Here is a 17,063-nt window from a genome sequence, read left to right as displayed (position 1 = left end):
TCTTGTCTCTGTTGGTTTCTTTTCCTTTCAGTGTTACTGGTCTTATTTTCCTTGCATCTTTGTATTGTTGGTTAGGTTCCACTTAGAGGTGAGATCATATGGTATTTGTCTTTCGCCCCCTGGCTTATTTCGCTTAGCATAATGCTCTCCAGTTCCATCCATGCTGTCGCAAAGTTTAGTAGTTCTTTTTTTCTTTCTGCTGCGTAGTATTTCATTGTGTATATAGTGGTACATTTTTTTATCATTGCTAAACCTTCAATGCCACATCATAATCACCAAAGCTTATCTTTATCTTATGTTTCACTCTTGGTGTTGTATATTTCATGAGTTTGGAAAAAAAAAGTATAATTATATGAATCCATCTATAATGTCTCATACAAATATTTTTCACTGCCTTAAAAATCATCTGTGCTCTGATCTTCCTACTCACACACACAAACCCTTGACAACCACTGTTCACTTTACTGTCTTCACAGTTTGGTCTTTTCCAGAATGACATGCAGTTGGAGCTATACTCTATATAACCATTTCATATGGTCTTTTCACTTAATAAAATACAACTAAGTTACATTTTCTTCACTGCTTTATTAAGCACTGTATCTGAATCCATTATCTGAATGTACCACTATTTTTCCATTCACCTACTGAAAAACTTACAGTCCCCTTCAAATTTGGAATTTTGAATAAAGCTGCTATAAACATTGTATATAGGTTTTCACATGGATATGTTTTCCACCCCTTTGGGAGGGCAAACTATGCAAAGTGGTCTCAAGATTCAATGGAATCCTTCTCTAAATACCAATGGTATATTTATAGAAAAGAAAAAAGAAAGACATTCTAACATCCACATGGTACCAAGGATATCTTAAGCAAGAACAAAACTGGAGTGGTAAAATTTCCTCATTATAAAGTATATTACAAAAGTATAGGAATTAGAGAAAATGGTATTAGCACAAGAATAGATATGTAGATCAATGGAACAGATTAGAGAGGCCAGAACCAAACCCACTCATACATGGTCAATTGGTCTTCAACAAGGGTGTCAATAATACACAATGGACAAAGGACAATGACTTTAACAAATTGTGTTAGAAAACCTGGATATCCACATGCAAAATAATAAAATATGAAAAAAATGTAAAGAGATGTAAAACTTTTAAACTCCTACAAGAAAACATAAGAAAAAAAGATTTACATTGGATCTGGCAATGATTTTGTGGAGATGACAACATGACACCATAAGCACAGTCAACAAAAGGAAAATCAGTTACGTGAGAATAAATTCAACTAAAAGCCTTCTGCAGAACAAAAGAAAAACAACAATAGAGTGAAAAGGCAAATTAAGGAAAGGGAGAACACACTTGGAAACAACTTGAATAGATGTTTCTCAAAAATAAAAAAAAACATACAATTGGCCAAGAAAGCAATAAAAATAAAATATAAGATCTGACACAATAAATTACATGGAAGGAAACATAGGTACTAAACTTATGGACCCTGGTCACAGAGAATATTTTATGAATTTTACCCCAAAGGTAAGGGAAATAAAGACAAAAATATGTAAAAGGGACTATATTAAACTGAAAAGTTTCTGCACAGCAAAAGATTCCACCAACAAGACAGAAAGGCAACAGCTAAATGGATGAAGATAATTGTAGAACAACTTAGGAAACGGAAAAATACCCAGAATACATACAGAACTAAAACAACTCAACACACAAAACAAATGATCCAACTAAAACATGGGCAAAAGACCTGAACAGACACTTCTCCCAAGAGGGCATACAAATGGCCAACAGAAACAAAAAAGATGCTCAACTTCACTATCTATTAGGGAAATGCATGTCAAAACTACAAAGGGGTAACACTTCACACTTGTTAAAATGACTATTATCATCATAAGACAAAAAATTAGTGCTGGAGAGGTTGTGAAAAGAAATATTCATTAATTGTTGGTGGGACTGTAAACTGCTACAGCCATTATGAAAAAGAGTATGGAGTTTCCTCCAAAAAGTAAGATGACAGTCCTATATGACTTAGCACCCTCTCTTCTGGGTATCTACCCCCAAATTGGAAATCATTATTGGCAAAAATATATGCACCCTTATGTTCATTGCAGTGTTTTTACCAGTGGCCAAGACCTGGAAACAAATGAAATATCCTTTGAAAGATGATTGGTTAAAGAAGATGTGGCACATATATACGATGGAGTGGTACTCAGCCATAGGAAAAGAGGAAATACTGCCATTTGCAACAACATGGATGGACCTTGAGGGTATCATGTTAAGTGAAAGAAGTTGGTCAGGAAAAGCCAAGAACCACGAGATTTTACTCTAATGGGGGATATAAAACTGAAACTCATAAACACAGAAAACAGTATTGTGGTTACCAGCGGGGTGGGAGTTGGAGGAGTAATAAGGGGATAAAGGGGTCATACGTATGGTGTCAGAAGAAGATTTGACCTTGGGTGGTGAGCACACTATGCAATATTCAGATCATGTGTCACTGAATAGTCCACTTGAAACCCTCACAGCCTTATTAACCACTGTTTCCCCAATAAGTTTAATAAGAAAAAAATAAAAGAAATACAGTAAGTATAGGTACAAGCCAAAAATACTTAATGCCACCAATCATCTGGAAAATGCAGATCTACAGTGATTGTACTCAGAGGCCACAGGACTCTGATTATTTAATAAATGTCAATGCATAGTAAATTATTCCATATCCATTTTCTTTGTAATTATTGAGTAAATTGTCATGTTGCTACTTTGAACCAGAAGATAATTGGAGCATGTTCTCCTTGGGGAAATTCTTGTGGTTTCATCAACAGTTGAGTAAAGGAATATAAAAACTCTAAATTAATTGTATTCCTAGTGTATCTAAACCTGCCTTTGCTGTCACACAGGTACTAAGAGAAAATGTTAGGTCATTTGAAAAATATTTTATGAGGTCTTCTAAAAATGTGAAGGTCAAATGCTTCAAAATCCCCTGCACTAAACACTTTAGTTGTTGCCTATTGGAACTCTTGAATTTAAGTTTGTAGAGCTAAGGAGGAGTTTTCCCAATCAAGTGTATGCTTTCATTTTTCTGATGGAAGAAGAAGGATAAGATTAGAACAAGAACAGTAAAGAAAACATTTGACCTATTCAACTATCGGGGGGATTGTGTTTTGTTCTAATGAGGATACAATCTATTACCTTTTATTTTGTTCTATTATCTTTTATTTTCCCAGCTTTGTGATATAGAAGCCACTCCAAGGTAATCTTGTTGCATAATGTTTCTCTAGTCTTAATACTTAAATTTATTTAAATTTATATCAAGAATCATGTTTTATTTCCCTGGGAGTGACAACTGGGGAGGACAGTGACAGAATAAGGCCCTGATACTACAAGAGGGAGAGCAAAGCTGTGAAAAGTGCACACACTCTGAGGGCGATCCAGGGTTGATTCTTGGCTCTGGTACTAATTAGCTGTGAGAGTTGCTAGAAAGGCAGAATAACCCAATGTGCACACAAGTCTATTTCTGCTGCATGTGCTCAATGCCTGGCCATTAGTGTTTTTCTCCTCTTCGCCAACTTAATGTTTTAATGTTAAGGCAAAGGTATTTGGAATTTCCTGCTTCATTTTAAAGTTTATTTTTACACTGTTCCATGTGTCTATACCTCTGTTTCTATTTTGTTCATCATATTGCACATGTAAGTGAGAATATGGTATTTGTCTTTCAGTGACTGGCTTATTTCACTTGGCATAATAATCTCCAGGTCCATCCTTGCTGCCTTGAAAGGTAGGATTTCCTTCTTTTTAATCGCTGCACAGACTTCTATTGTGGAAAAGTGAAGTTCCACAGTTTTTTTATTTGCTCATGTATTGATGGGCACTTGGGCTGTTTCCAGATCTTGGCTGTTGCAAATAACACAGCGATGAACACAGGGGTGCACGTATTCGGTTGAATTGGTGGTTTGCTAATCTTCGTATATGTTTCCAGATGTAGGAACACTGGGTTGGAAGACAGACTGACAGCTGTCACAGGGGAAAGGGTAGGGAGTGCCTGGATGTAAGAGCCTGAAGGGATTTCCCGAAGGGCTTATACCCTTAGGCCATAGACACAAACAGCAGTGGGGGAAGGCCTGGGGGAAAGAGGAGCAAGGGCTGCGTGGGGCTGTAGAAGGGGGAACAATGGGGACAACTGTAATAGTGTAAACTTAAAAAATAAAATTAAAACAGCTTTCTAGAAGATTGGTTTGTCATTAAATTTAAAAGGTGAAACAATATTACTAAGTCCTCCAAGAACCAGAGATTTTCTCTTTAAAACTCTGAGACTTTTCAACATACTTTAAGACTGACTTAGTTATCCCCAGTGTATATTTTATTTTGGCACCCAGTAAAATTTAGCTGAAGTGTTTAACATTGCAGTTTTTCACTATCTTACTTCCCCAAGTTAAATCAAGCCCACAGTAATGTACCACTTGGAACTGTGGTGAGCTGTGTGGGTAGAGAAAAAAATTGTAATCACAAGATGAGTCATTGACTTTAACCCTGAAATAATAATATTGCAATGTGTATTAATAATCACTAAAGAAATATATTAAATGTAAACAAAAATGAACTATCTGGCTCCAGGCTGTGGTCAAATATTTTTAAAGGATTAGGTACAATATTAGTTTGGGACCTCGCATTTGCTCATATTTTAAAACTTACTACATCCAATGACAAAAATTTAATTCAATTGTCATCTTAAATTTGTAACTAAAAATTGACTTATTCAAAGGAAAGTGTTTTACATATTTATTGCCTTACACAGTTAATTAGTCTGCATGGCTATATATTATGATATATGCTTGGTCCTTCAAACATACTCCTATTTTAAAGAAGAGTAAATTTTGAAGAGAAAGCCTACTATGACACATCATATTTGAATCATGAACCTGGCCAATGAACACATATTCTCAGATCTTAATCCTGTGTCATGTGTCTGGCAACTGTATCATTGAATTGATGTCAGGAATTGTACAAAAGTTAATCTTTTTCTTGTGACTCTTGTTCACATTTAAAAAAATAGATTTTATCTTCTTCATAGAATTTTATATTTTATTTCTTAATTTAGGTTAATTCAATCATGTACCATCATCCTTAAAAAAAACAAAATAACATTGATTTATTTTTTTGGATAGAACCAAGAAGATCTAATACAGTTAGAAAATTTTTAGAATTAGCTCTTGACTTGTTATAATCTAGGATGTATCTACTCTGTATAACCAAACCATTTCAGCACATTCTCTCCTTGAGAGAATTGTCAAGATTCAACTCTATTTAATATATTTTGTCTTTGAATTTTTACTCCAATATTATACTATAAATAAATACTAATGTTCTCATTTTGCAGGAAACTAAGTTATAGCAAATCACTTTACACCATTACTGAAAGGTATAGAGTGCTGACTTTCTATTCCAATGCTCTGTACACTGACCTGCTACCTCATGTGGGTTAATATCAAAAGTAAATTATTTTTTAACCTATCACTTTGTGTTTTAATATGATTTAATATGGCAATGGTTAAAGAAAGCAGCTGTAAAGTAATGAGTTGACCTGATCATTTTGGAAATTACATGAATGCATATAGTGATGGGCCGGCAACTTGCCATTAATTTTGCAGTGAGTAGCATGGACACTTGATCGACTGTCTTATCATTGTCTTCTTATGTAAAAATTTATGCAAATTTTTACATTGCAAAAAAATAAACATGAGAACGCAGCTCATGTTCCCCTGTGTCATAATATTCAGTCAAAATTCTGTTTATGCTTTTTTTTGTAGTACATGAATTGTAAATGTAGAAATATCTTTTCACTTGTTTTATGAGGTTTCCATATGAAGAATGCCACTGAAGTTAGTATATTTGTTCTGAAGGGCTTCACAGACAATCTAGAACTGCAAATTATCCTATTCTTCCTGTTTCTTGCAATTTACCTGTTCACTCTGATGGGAAATTTAGGGCTGCTTGCATTGGTCATTGGGGATTCCCGGCTCCACAATCCCATGTACTATTTTCTGAGTGTGTTATCGTCTGTGGATGTCTGCTTTTCCTCAGTGATTACACCAAATATGTTAGTAGATTTCCTGTCAAAGCAGAAAGTCATTTCATTCCTTGGATGTGCAACACAGATGTTTCTTGCTTCAACTTTTGGGACCACGGAATGCTTCCTCTTGGCTGCAATGGCATATGATCGCTATGTGGCAATCTACGACCCTCTCCTGTATTCAGTAAGCATGTCATCCAGAGTCTATGTGCCCCTCATCGTTGCCTCCTATGTTGGTGGCATTTTGCATGCTTGTGTACACACAGTGGCCACATTTAGCCTATCCTTCTGTGCCTCCAATGAAATTAGACATGTCTTCTGTGACATCCCTCCTCTCCTCGCTATTTCCTGTTCTGACACTCACACAAACCAGCTTCTGCTCTTCTACTTCGTGGGTGCCATTGAGATCGTCACCATCCTGATTGTCCTGGTCTCCTATGGCTTCATCCTGCTGGCCATTCTGAGGATGCGTTCTGCTGAGGGGAGGAGAAAAGTCTTCTCTACATGTGGCCCTCACCTAACAGGAGTATTGATTTTTTATGGAACCAGTCTCTTCATGTATGTGAGGCCGAGTTCCAGCTACGCTTTGGACCATGACATGATAGTTTCAACATTTTACACCATTGTGATTCCCATGATGAATCCCTTCATCTACAGTTTGAGGAACAAAGACGTTATGGAGGCGATTAAAAGAGTGTTGAGGAAGAAATGTGTTTATCAATAAAGTACATTTTTACAGTTAAAAAGATTTCAAAATTGAGAGTGATATTGTAAGCCTTAATAAGGAAAATATATGATGAAAGTGTTTTATTTTACCTGTCAGAATGATTATCATCAAAAAATCAACAAAGAACTGTTTGCGAGAATGTAGACAAAAGAAAAAATTGTGCACTGTTGGTGGGAATGCAAAGTAGTATAGCTACTTGGAAAACAATGTGAAATTACCTCATAATAAGGAGGATAAATGGTGATGGGAGGAGACATAGCTTGGGGTGATGGACATACAATAGAACTTACAGATAATGTAGTATAGAATTGTGTACCTGAAACCACCATAATTTTCTGAACCAAAGTCACTCCAGTAAATTCAAAAAAATAAAAACAATTAAAAATTTGAAAAGTTAAAAAAATAAAAATAGAATTGCTTTATGAACCAGTGATTCCACTTCTGGGAATAGATTTAAGGAAACCCAAAACACTGATTTGAAAGAATGTATGAATGCCTCTGTTCATTGTAGTGCTACTTACAACAGCCAAGATTGGAAGCACCTCCAGTGCCTGTCAGAAGATGAATTAATATAAGTATTTTGATACATTTACACAGTGGAATACCATTTGGCCACAAATAAGAAGGAAATTTTACCTTTGTGACAGTGTGGATTGACATGGAGAATATTATGCTAAGTGAAATAAGCTAGTCAAAGAAAAATAAGTACCATATGATTTCACTTATATTTGAAATCTTATGAACAAAAAAGACTAAAACAAACAAACAAACAAAAAAACACCACAGATTCAAAGATATGGAGAAGACTTTGACAGCTGCCAGAGAGGATGGGTGTGGGGGAGGGTTAAAAAATTAAGGGGATTCACCAGTACAAATGGGTAGTTCCAGAATAGCCACAGAGATGTAGATAACAGCCTCGGGAGTATAGTCCATTACATCAAGGGACACAGGTTGGGTTTAGGTGGATACTTGAGGCAACGGGGAGACCACTCTGTAAAGTACATGATTGTCTAACCACTTCTTTACTTTAAGTCTGAAACTACTACAAACAATATAAATTATAAACTGTAATTGAAAAATTAAAAAAAGAAAGAATTGTGGAAAAAAATTGCAGAGTAGAACAAGAGACCAACAAAGAAGAGACATTGAAATGAGGAAATTGGGTGAATGGCAGTGAGGAGGGAACTCCAACCAGGAGAAAAGAAGTGCAGAAAAATTGTTGGGGTAATATATTGTGATACGACGTGCTCTGTGTCTGTACTGCTGAAGAGTAATGTAACCTAATAATCCTACTTTAGAGACCTATTCTTAGTACTCTGTGTTCTAAGAATCCTTTTTGGTTGGAATATAAAGTGTTTTCACAAAATAAATGATAATAATAATAGGAGGGCATAATGAAAGGAGGAAGGAAAAAGAGAAGGTCAATATCACTTAAAATTATTCTTTTAAAAAAATATTGTTAATGCTACTATAATGGTACACACTCAACCTCTACCCACCTTCCTCCAGCACCATCCCTTCCTCTCCTTCAGACAATCCCCACATCATTGTCTGTGTCCATGGATCATGAATAAATGTTCTTCAGTTAATCTTCCACCATCTTTCATCCAACTCTCCCCTTCTCTCTGGTAGCTGTCAGCGTGTTCCATATATCTATGCTTCTGTTTCTATGTTGTACATTAGTTTATTGTGTTCATTAGATCCCACATATAAGTGAGATCATGTGGTATTTGAAATTCACTGACTGGCTTATTTCTCTGAGCATAATAGTATCCAGGTGCATCCATCTTGTTGTAAAATGTAAGAGTTCCTTCTTTTTCACTTGTGCGTAGTACTCCATTGTGTAATTTACTACAACTTTTTCCCCCTCCACTACTGACGGGAGGAAGAACGAAAGAAGGAAGGACCAAATGCCACTTAAAATTATTCTTGAAGGATACATGCACTTGCAATAAAAATGAGGTCTTTTGGAAGCAGTGCTGCTAAACAGGAGAGTACTACATTGTGTTTCTGTGTCTTGGTCCCTGGGCCCAAGGACTGAGGAGTGGTAGCATCTACATGGCATCACACGGGGCTAGGGGTCAAAGAAAAACAGCCAAAACTGAGTCAGGGCTGGGCCTCCAGGGAAAAGCCTAAAGATGAACTGGGGCTCAGTTGTGGGAAGAGTTCGATCTGCAAGCCGGGCATATGTTATACTTGTTTTTAGTCATTCTTGAGTTTCAGCATGATCTTTATAAATGTTAATGCTTACTCTTTGTATATTGTGAGAAATTAAAGAATGCATTTCATATTTGTGATATATTAAAAGGGGATGAAATGCACCCTCACAAAAAACATGGCCATGACACCAAGAATTTGCAAAGATCATCTATGGTCTCCAAATCCCAGGTTGTACTTAGATTGCTGCCAATGCATAATCCTAAGGAAGGAGCAGATCTTGATCACTAAAGTCAGACACCAGTGCTTCCATGATTACTGCTATGGGAATATGTGAGCTACAGTTTTTGTATCAATGAGGTGGTGTTTGCTTAAGGTTGTCAGATGTAGTCATAAGGTTACTTGTAATCACAACATGAAATCCTATCTAATTCTAGGCATATGGAGATGAAAATGAACACTACACATTTTAGAAAAAACATTAAATATGTATCTATGTGTGACTTAATGTTCATAATATGTACCCGTGTTTATGTTGAAATCCCAACACCTACATTTCAGAATGTGACTTTATTAGAAAATGAGGGTTTTGTGAAGGTTATTAAGTTAAAATGAGGTGTTTGTGTGGGCCTTAATCCAGTATGTCTGGTATCTGTTAAGAAGAAGATATTAGGATACAGACATTCAGAGAGAAAAGAACAGGTGAAGACACGGGGAGGATGGCTCAGTACAAGCCAAGGAGAAAGGCCTCAGAAGAAATCCACCTGCTTCTGACTTGATCTCAGACTTCTAGATTATGGAACACTGAGAAATAAATTTCTGCATATAAACCACTAAGTATCCTGCTGTACTTTGCTATGGCAGACCTGACAAATTAACACAATCACTCTCAGCGTAACTGTAAATATATATGTGCATGTGTATCTGAGAATGAATTAAGAAGCAAAAGGATGGCACAGTTTTCCTTCTGTGTGGAAAGTGTTCAGGTGGACTTTCATTATGATCTTATAAGAAAAGGTGTAAGAAAAATAGAAAACACTAATACACTAAAACAAAACACTTTTATTGTAACTTTTGGATATGGGCACAACAACACCATTTTTAATTTATTCCAACTTAATGGTCAGGATAAAAATGAACTTCACTCATGCACCCATTTGTCCCAAACACTCTTCTCATCACCTCTTTCACATCGTTGCTCCTCAATCTGTAGATGATGGGATTCAGCACGGGGATCAGGATGGTGTAAAATGTTGACCCTATCATGTCATGGTCCAAAGTGTAGCTGGAACTCGGTCTTACATACATAAAGAGGATGGTTCCATGATAAACTACACTTCAGTGAGGTGAGAGCCACAGGTAGAGGAGGCGTTTCTCCTCCCCTCAGCAGAATGCATCCTCAGAATGGCCAACAGGATGAAGCCATAGGGGACAAGAACATTCAGGATGGCGACAATCTCAATGGTGCTCATGAAGTAGAAGAGCAGAAGCTGGTGATGATGAGCGACACACAGAATCTGGGCGACATGCTAACAAAACACAGGAGAGGGTTGTAGATTGCTACATAACAATCATATGCCATTGCAGTCAAGAGAAAGCATTCTGTGGTCCCAAAAGTAAACAATTGTGCTATATACTCAAGGAATGAAATAACTTTATTCTTCACACAAAATGTACTAATATATTTGGAATGTTTACAGAGGAAAAGTAGGTATCCATGAATACTAACACACTCAGAAAATAGTACATGGGGTTGTGGAGCTGGGAATCCCCAATGACCAATACAACCAACCCTACGTTCCCCATCAGGGTAAACAGGTAAATCAGTAGAAACAGGAAGAATAGGATAACTTGCAGATCTAGGTTGTCTGTGAAGCCCTTCAGTACAAATGTAGTAACTTCAGCAACATTCTTCATGCTGAAACCTCATGAAAAAAACTGAAGATATTTATAAAATTATCATTCATGTTGCTGTTACCAAATGAGCAATATTGTGACTCAGTTAAAGAATCCATGTCTTGATGCTCATTTTTTTGCAGTGAAGAATGTCTGAGCTGCATGCAGTTCAGGAGCTGAGAATGTAACCGAGGGTTCAAAGTTGATGCCACGCACTACAGAATCAAATGGAAAATTTTGGGTTTTAACTTACAGGCTCAACTCATGTTTTTTAAAAACTGTGAACTCAAATGTTAAAACACCACTGAATTCTATTAAGTATTCTCCTAGTAAGTCACATTAAAACACAAGTAAACAACTTAAAAGCCACTTCATTATATCATTGTAACATTAATTTTTATCTCAGAACAAAATAAATATTAAAGGAGAACTAATATTCATAAAACTAAATCTTTAAAATAACTTTAAATATAGGATGTGTTAAATTGCATGCATTTGACCCATTAACAGCTGAAAGAATTGTAATATTATATGAGTTAATCTCTAAAAATCTTCCAACTCTATTAGGTTATTGAATAAAACATTTTCAAGATTATTTTTATAGCATGGATTATGATTTAATATAAATTTATCTGTCAGTTTGTATTTCATTCAATTCGATTTTCTAATTCTCAATTTTACATTGATCTTTTTTGGGGCAAATACTTGGTCATTTGTATTATTTTGTAGTATCTAAATTCTTGATCATATGTTTTTCTACTCTCAAAAATCTGTGGTGAAATTGAAAGTATGATAGTAAAATATAAAAATAGAATATAATAGAATAAAAGGATAAAAAAAGAATGATTACATATTGTTGAGTTGGATTCAGTCAGAAAACAACTAGATAAAAGCAACAGTTACTTTTATAAAGATCAGTAACTAAAAATATAACAACAGCAAGAAATAATCATTGCACCTAGATGGAAAACTTAATATTGAAGAGTAAATAAATAGCCAGAAATCAGAAGTTATAGGAAAAATCTTTCCTGCATGGTCCCATCATTGTTTGAATTAGGCATCAAAGTGATAGCAGAACTGAATTGAAAGTTTCATTATTAGCCCATAATATAACACTAGTTGGAGGATACATGGTATTACGTTAGAGCCACAGGGAGAGAAGACTCTTGAATAATCTTGAAAATGTTTTATTCAATAACCTAATAGAGTTGGAAGATTTTTAGAGATTAACTCATATAATATCACACTCCTTTATTTAATTTTTTACACCCACCCCTAGAAAATTTGAGTCAGTGTTAAGGGCTCATAACCTGATGCTAATTCTATTTTGTACCTTATTTTAATTCAATGCAAGTCAAGCCTCAGTTTCCATGCAATAATAACACGGTCCCATCAGTGAGAGAGTAACTCATTTGGGTTAGAAATGGAGAATAAAGCACATACTAACTTGTGGGAAAGACAAAGTCAGGATTACCTAGAAGAATTGTTAGTATCAGGACAAAACACGGTCATAGAATTATTGGGAAGATTAAAGGAGGAGAAAAGAGGAGTTAGTCATAAGACATGCCAGAGAAGGCGGAATTTAGACTGCATCCTTTGAATTGGAGCAAAAAATTACAACATAACAAATTATGGCACTTAAACCACTTATTCTAAAGAATTGCACATTTTGAGCTGCTCTGACACAATAAAATGCTTCTAAATATGTATTTCATTTCATTTAAAATGAAATGCTTCGTTTCATTCAGTAAATAATGAAAAATTACCTCTTAAACACTTTGGTAAATTTCTTTTTTTTTTAATTTCCAAAAAGTACCTAATACTGTTTATTTTTTTTCATTTCTTTATTTCTTTATTTATTTTTTAAATACATTTGTCTCTGCCTCCCCCCCCACCACTTGTCTTTTCCAACTGTCATTTCTGTGCCATGGGTATGACTGAAATTTATTAAGACATATTAAAAGGACTCAGAGTTATAATGAGAAAATTACTATGAATGTTTAAAAAATTTAGTAATATAGAAACAACTTACATAAGTAAGGTAAACCCACTTCCAGAAACATAACATCAACAGGGGGCAGCACACTCCAAATATCTCGGACTCACTAGTGAGACCCGGAGGGAGCCCGCAGAGGAGGGAAGCAGGGACCGCAGCCGCTTGCTGAGCCTTGGAGCGGCCGCGCGCACATTGCTGTATCTCACCTGCACAGCGCGACTCCCTGGGAGTGAGCGCCAGAGCCAGGATTCAGTCCTGGTCGCCCGCGGGGCGCACGCACCTCTCACTGCCTCTCTTTGTGCCCTGGCTTCATTCTGAAACTGACCTGCCCCCCACACACACTTCCCTCCCCACAGGAACACTCAAAACATGGTCTTTGATGCATTAGGACTTTTTAATCTACTAAGACTAATGAAACAAGTCGTGATCTGTAAAGTAGTGATCTGTAGCTTCTACTCTTCTACTTTGCGGGCGCCATTGAGATCGTCACTATCCTGATTGTCCTGATCTTCTATGGCTTAATCCTGTTGCTCATTCTGAAGATACATTATGATGAGGGGAGAAGTCTTCTCTCCCTGTGGCTCTCACCTAACAGGAGTGTCAGTTTGTCATGGAAGCATCCCCTTCACGTATGTGAGGCCGAGTTCCAGCTACGCTTTGGACCATGACATGATAGTGTCAACATTTTACACCATTGTGATTCCCATGCTGAATCCCTTCATCTACAGCTTGAGGAACAAAGATGTGAAAGAGACAATGAAAAGAGTGTTTGGGAAAATTGGGTTTATTCATAAAGTATCTTTTTACTGTTGAAGAAAATTCAAAAGATTGAGAGTGATTATCTATGCTCAGTATCAAGAAGATATTTTGAAAATGTTTTGTTTTAGTTTTTTAATGTATTTTGTTTTCCTGGATATTTTATGATAAAGATCATAGCCAACTTCTGCCTATCCTGTCTTTAGTTTTAAAAAAGTTATCAATTTGCTTCTTAATATGTTCTTACTAATGTATGTATTTATACATATATGTGGATTTTGATTATGCTTGATATAATACAAATGCAAACACAGTCATATATGTATGCAATCATTAATTTATAAAGTTGTACATTTTTTTATCTCCATGGAATAAAAAAGGCTGTAATATTTGCAGTTATAAATGATAATTTTATCTGACTGCCTTGATGACATATCACCTTATCAGTAACACCACAGCTTACATTAGCCCAGACCACTTTCCAGGAAACTGCTGGTGTCTGACTCCAGTCCAAAGCACTCTGCTCCACCCGTAGGTCCGTGCATCGGCAGCAATCTAATCAGTCTATATTTTCAGGACTGCAGAAAAGTGTTCAAATTCTTAGTGCCATTGTCATGCTGTTTGTGAAGGTGCATTTCTCCTGATTTTGTTGTTTCATCCAGGACATATAGATTAAAACCGTCTTTAATGTAGCACAGAAAACAAAGTCGAGGCAGTAACATTTATCAAGATCATACTTAAATTCCAAAATGACAAAATAAAAGCACAATTCAGAGAACGATGCAACTGGCTGGCAGATTGGGTCTCTTCCCAGAACTAAGCCCCAGCCCATCTTCATAGTACTTCTCACAGGCCTGGCTCCGATCCAACTTTCAGCTCTCTTTTTATTGACCTCTGTCTCCCTGTAATGTCCTTACACATGCCGCCATCGGTCAAGTCTCAAGAACCAACATACTAAGTGACTCTTTCTTATGCTTATGTTTAGCCCAGCTTCCAACAGACCTCATTTTCACTGCAAAAGTATGCCTACATCAAACAAAAAAAAAATTAAGTTGTAGTGTTCTCCCTTCCTGCCTCTATAAAAATTTGATATTAATTTTTAATTATTGTTTTATTAAAACATTCTCTTCCTAAAGTGGTGTCCTTTTTCAAAAATTAAGCAAGGTAATCTCCTTAGAATTAAAGCCCAACCTAAGCATATTTCCCTAAAGTGGAATTATTATGTTTAAATAATAACATCTCAACAATTACGCAGAGCAGAGTATCTCCTCACTTACTGTCTCCTCTTCAGAAGGCCCACCTCACTACGGATCCCTCCTTAAAATGTCAAAACTTAACTATCATAGCTGATATTCATCATCTTCACACATCCAAACCATGCAAGTGATAATGAAGACTGACCGTGTGTGTGTGTGTGTGTGTGTGTGTGTGTGAGAGAGAGAGAGAGAGAGAGAGAGAGAGAGATTTAACATTGAAGGGATCCTTAAACACAGCTTAAATCACAAAGAAAAATTTTTTGCTTTACAATTGTAAAGGTCTGAATAAAAAAGCAATTGTAAATACAGTAAAAAAATTAGCCATAGATGAGAGAAAATAGATACTCGTATGTTTCTGTTAAATTAAAAAATAGGTTAAAGCCTTGGCTGGTGTGGCTCAGTGGGTTGAGTGCTGGCCTGTGAACTAGAGGGTCACCAGTTTGATTTCCGGTCAGACACATCCCTGGGCTCCGGGCCAGGTGCCCTGTGAGGGGCATGTTAGAGGTAACCACACATTGATGTTTCTCTCCTTCTCCTTCCTTTCCCATCTTTCTAAAAAAAAGAAATAAAATCTTTTAAAAATAGGTTAAATTTTTTTAGAACTTGCATAAAGAATGTCCATGGACAAGTCACAAAAGGAGCAAACTATAGGCGAATAATATACTTAACATTAATAATTAGTTGGAAAATTGTGAACGTAATACAATGCAAAACACTTCTACACTCATAACATTGGCAAAAATTGAAAAGTCTAGGGACCATCAAGTGAGGAATAAAAATATGTAAACTTTATTATTGCTCATTACAGAGAAGATTTGGAGCAACTAAAATGTCCATCTACTCTAAATGCATGAACCAAATCCATAACAACTAAGATAATTATTCTTTGAGAAATATATATACCAAGCACAAAATGAAGTAAACATTTTAAATCCACTTATATAATTTTAAAAATCCAATTATACAAATTTTAGAACCATGTTATTAGCAATTATATATTATAATGTGCATAGATTATATATACATATTTACATATATTTTATATACATATTTATAATGTATATACATTATAACCTCCACATTTGGAGGTTATCTCCACATTTTGTATTCTTTGGGTGAAATTTTTGCATAGAGACCTGATTAATGAGCATTTTATTTGTCCTTCTTTCCAGGGGGAATAAGAACTTTACCTGGGAATTATTGTTCTCTCCTTTGGGGATGGAGGCTGTATGTGTGTAAGTCTTCAGGGACTTCAGACCCTTGAAAAACCCTTTACTGTGCTTCCTGCAGCAACCTTTAAAGGGGATCTCAGCAGGTCACTGTGTGTAGGTAGGTTAAACCAAATACTTTACTGATTACTAATTCTGGATGTGCGGAGCAAGCATCTTGGAAATTTATTAATTCAGATCAGACCCAGGACCGAAATGATACTGCTCTGTTCTCTTGTCTCATTTCTGCCCACTGATTGCTAAGTGGAAGTGATGGTAATAGACTTACAAAATAGTGTCCAGTGTCCCTACTGGTAAATTAAACTTCATGAGCATTTATACAGAGTAATGAATAGTCATTACAGAAAGTATATTTCACCTTAATTAATAAGGATTGTTTTTTACCATAAAACTGGCAGAATTGATGGATGTTTTAGAGGACACTCTACCTAAGATACCAGCGTCTTTGCAGTATGTCTTCAAGAAAAACTTACTCAATTACTTAACATCAATAAAAATAAGTTTGTTTCCCTTTCCTGCTTTTTGTATTGCTCAGATGATTAACCTTAGGATGCAAAGATTCCCTGATGTTAACAGTCTCTGTATTACTGGTGAACACAGAGAACTCCTATCAGGATGCATCGTTTGGAAATCATATTAGAAACTGTTTAAAAATTAACTTGTACTATCATTTATTATTAAAATTATAAGATAAAATGATTAAAATTAGTACATTTTAAGTTTGTATTTGCTTAAAATGCCTTGATAGACCTGTAAAATAGTTATATTAAAAAACAAATTAAAAAAACTAATTGTAAAGAAGTAAAATTTCTCTTTTCAGGAACAATGCTAAGTCAAACAACATTCTGAAGAAGTCAGAGAAAACTGAGGCTGTTCTAGAGAAGCTTTATTTCAGTGACATCCACTTACCAAAATATAAAACAACCCTATATGGCTTTGCCTTCAGCTATATTGCAGTAGAAGAGAAAATA

The 17,063-nt window shown here is 35.7% G+C and overlaps 1 protein-coding gene and 1 pseudogene across 1 annotated transcript; one reads left to right on the top strand and one right to left on the bottom strand.

The window, feature by feature from the left end:
* The first annotated feature begins 5,866 nt into the window (after positions 1 to 5,866).
* LOC129062735 (olfactory receptor 5T2-like) lies at positions 5,867 to 6,799 on the top strand. The gene has a single exon (XM_054563767.1). It carries the CDS (start codon positions 5,867 to 5,869, stop codon positions 6,797 to 6,799), a length of 933 nt encoding a protein of 310 aa, XP_054419742.1.
* A 3,276-nt stretch (positions 6,800 to 10,075) lies between these two features.
* On the bottom strand, positions 10,076 to 10,876 carry LOC129062736 (olfactory receptor 5T2-like; annotated as a pseudogene).
* Between the last annotated feature and the right edge of the window lie 6,187 nt (positions 10,877 to 17,063).

Source organism: Pteronotus mesoamericanus, unplaced genomic scaffold (assembly GCF_021234165.1).
Source record: "Pteronotus mesoamericanus isolate MK-2021 breed Mesoamerican mustached bat unplaced genomic scaffold, CSHL_Meso_final scaffold_83, whole genome shotgun sequence".
Lineage (NCBI taxonomy): Eukaryota > Metazoa > Chordata > Mammalia > Chiroptera > Mormoopidae > Pteronotus > Pteronotus mesoamericanus.
This window is presented reverse-complemented; position numbering and strand designations above follow the sequence as displayed.

Bases quoted from the DNA above. Each gene is read 5' to 3' on its own strand.
- LOC129062735 (XM_054563767.1), top strand. From the start codon at position 5,867: ATGAAGAATGCCACTGAAGTTAGTATATTTGTTCTGAAGGGCTTCACA.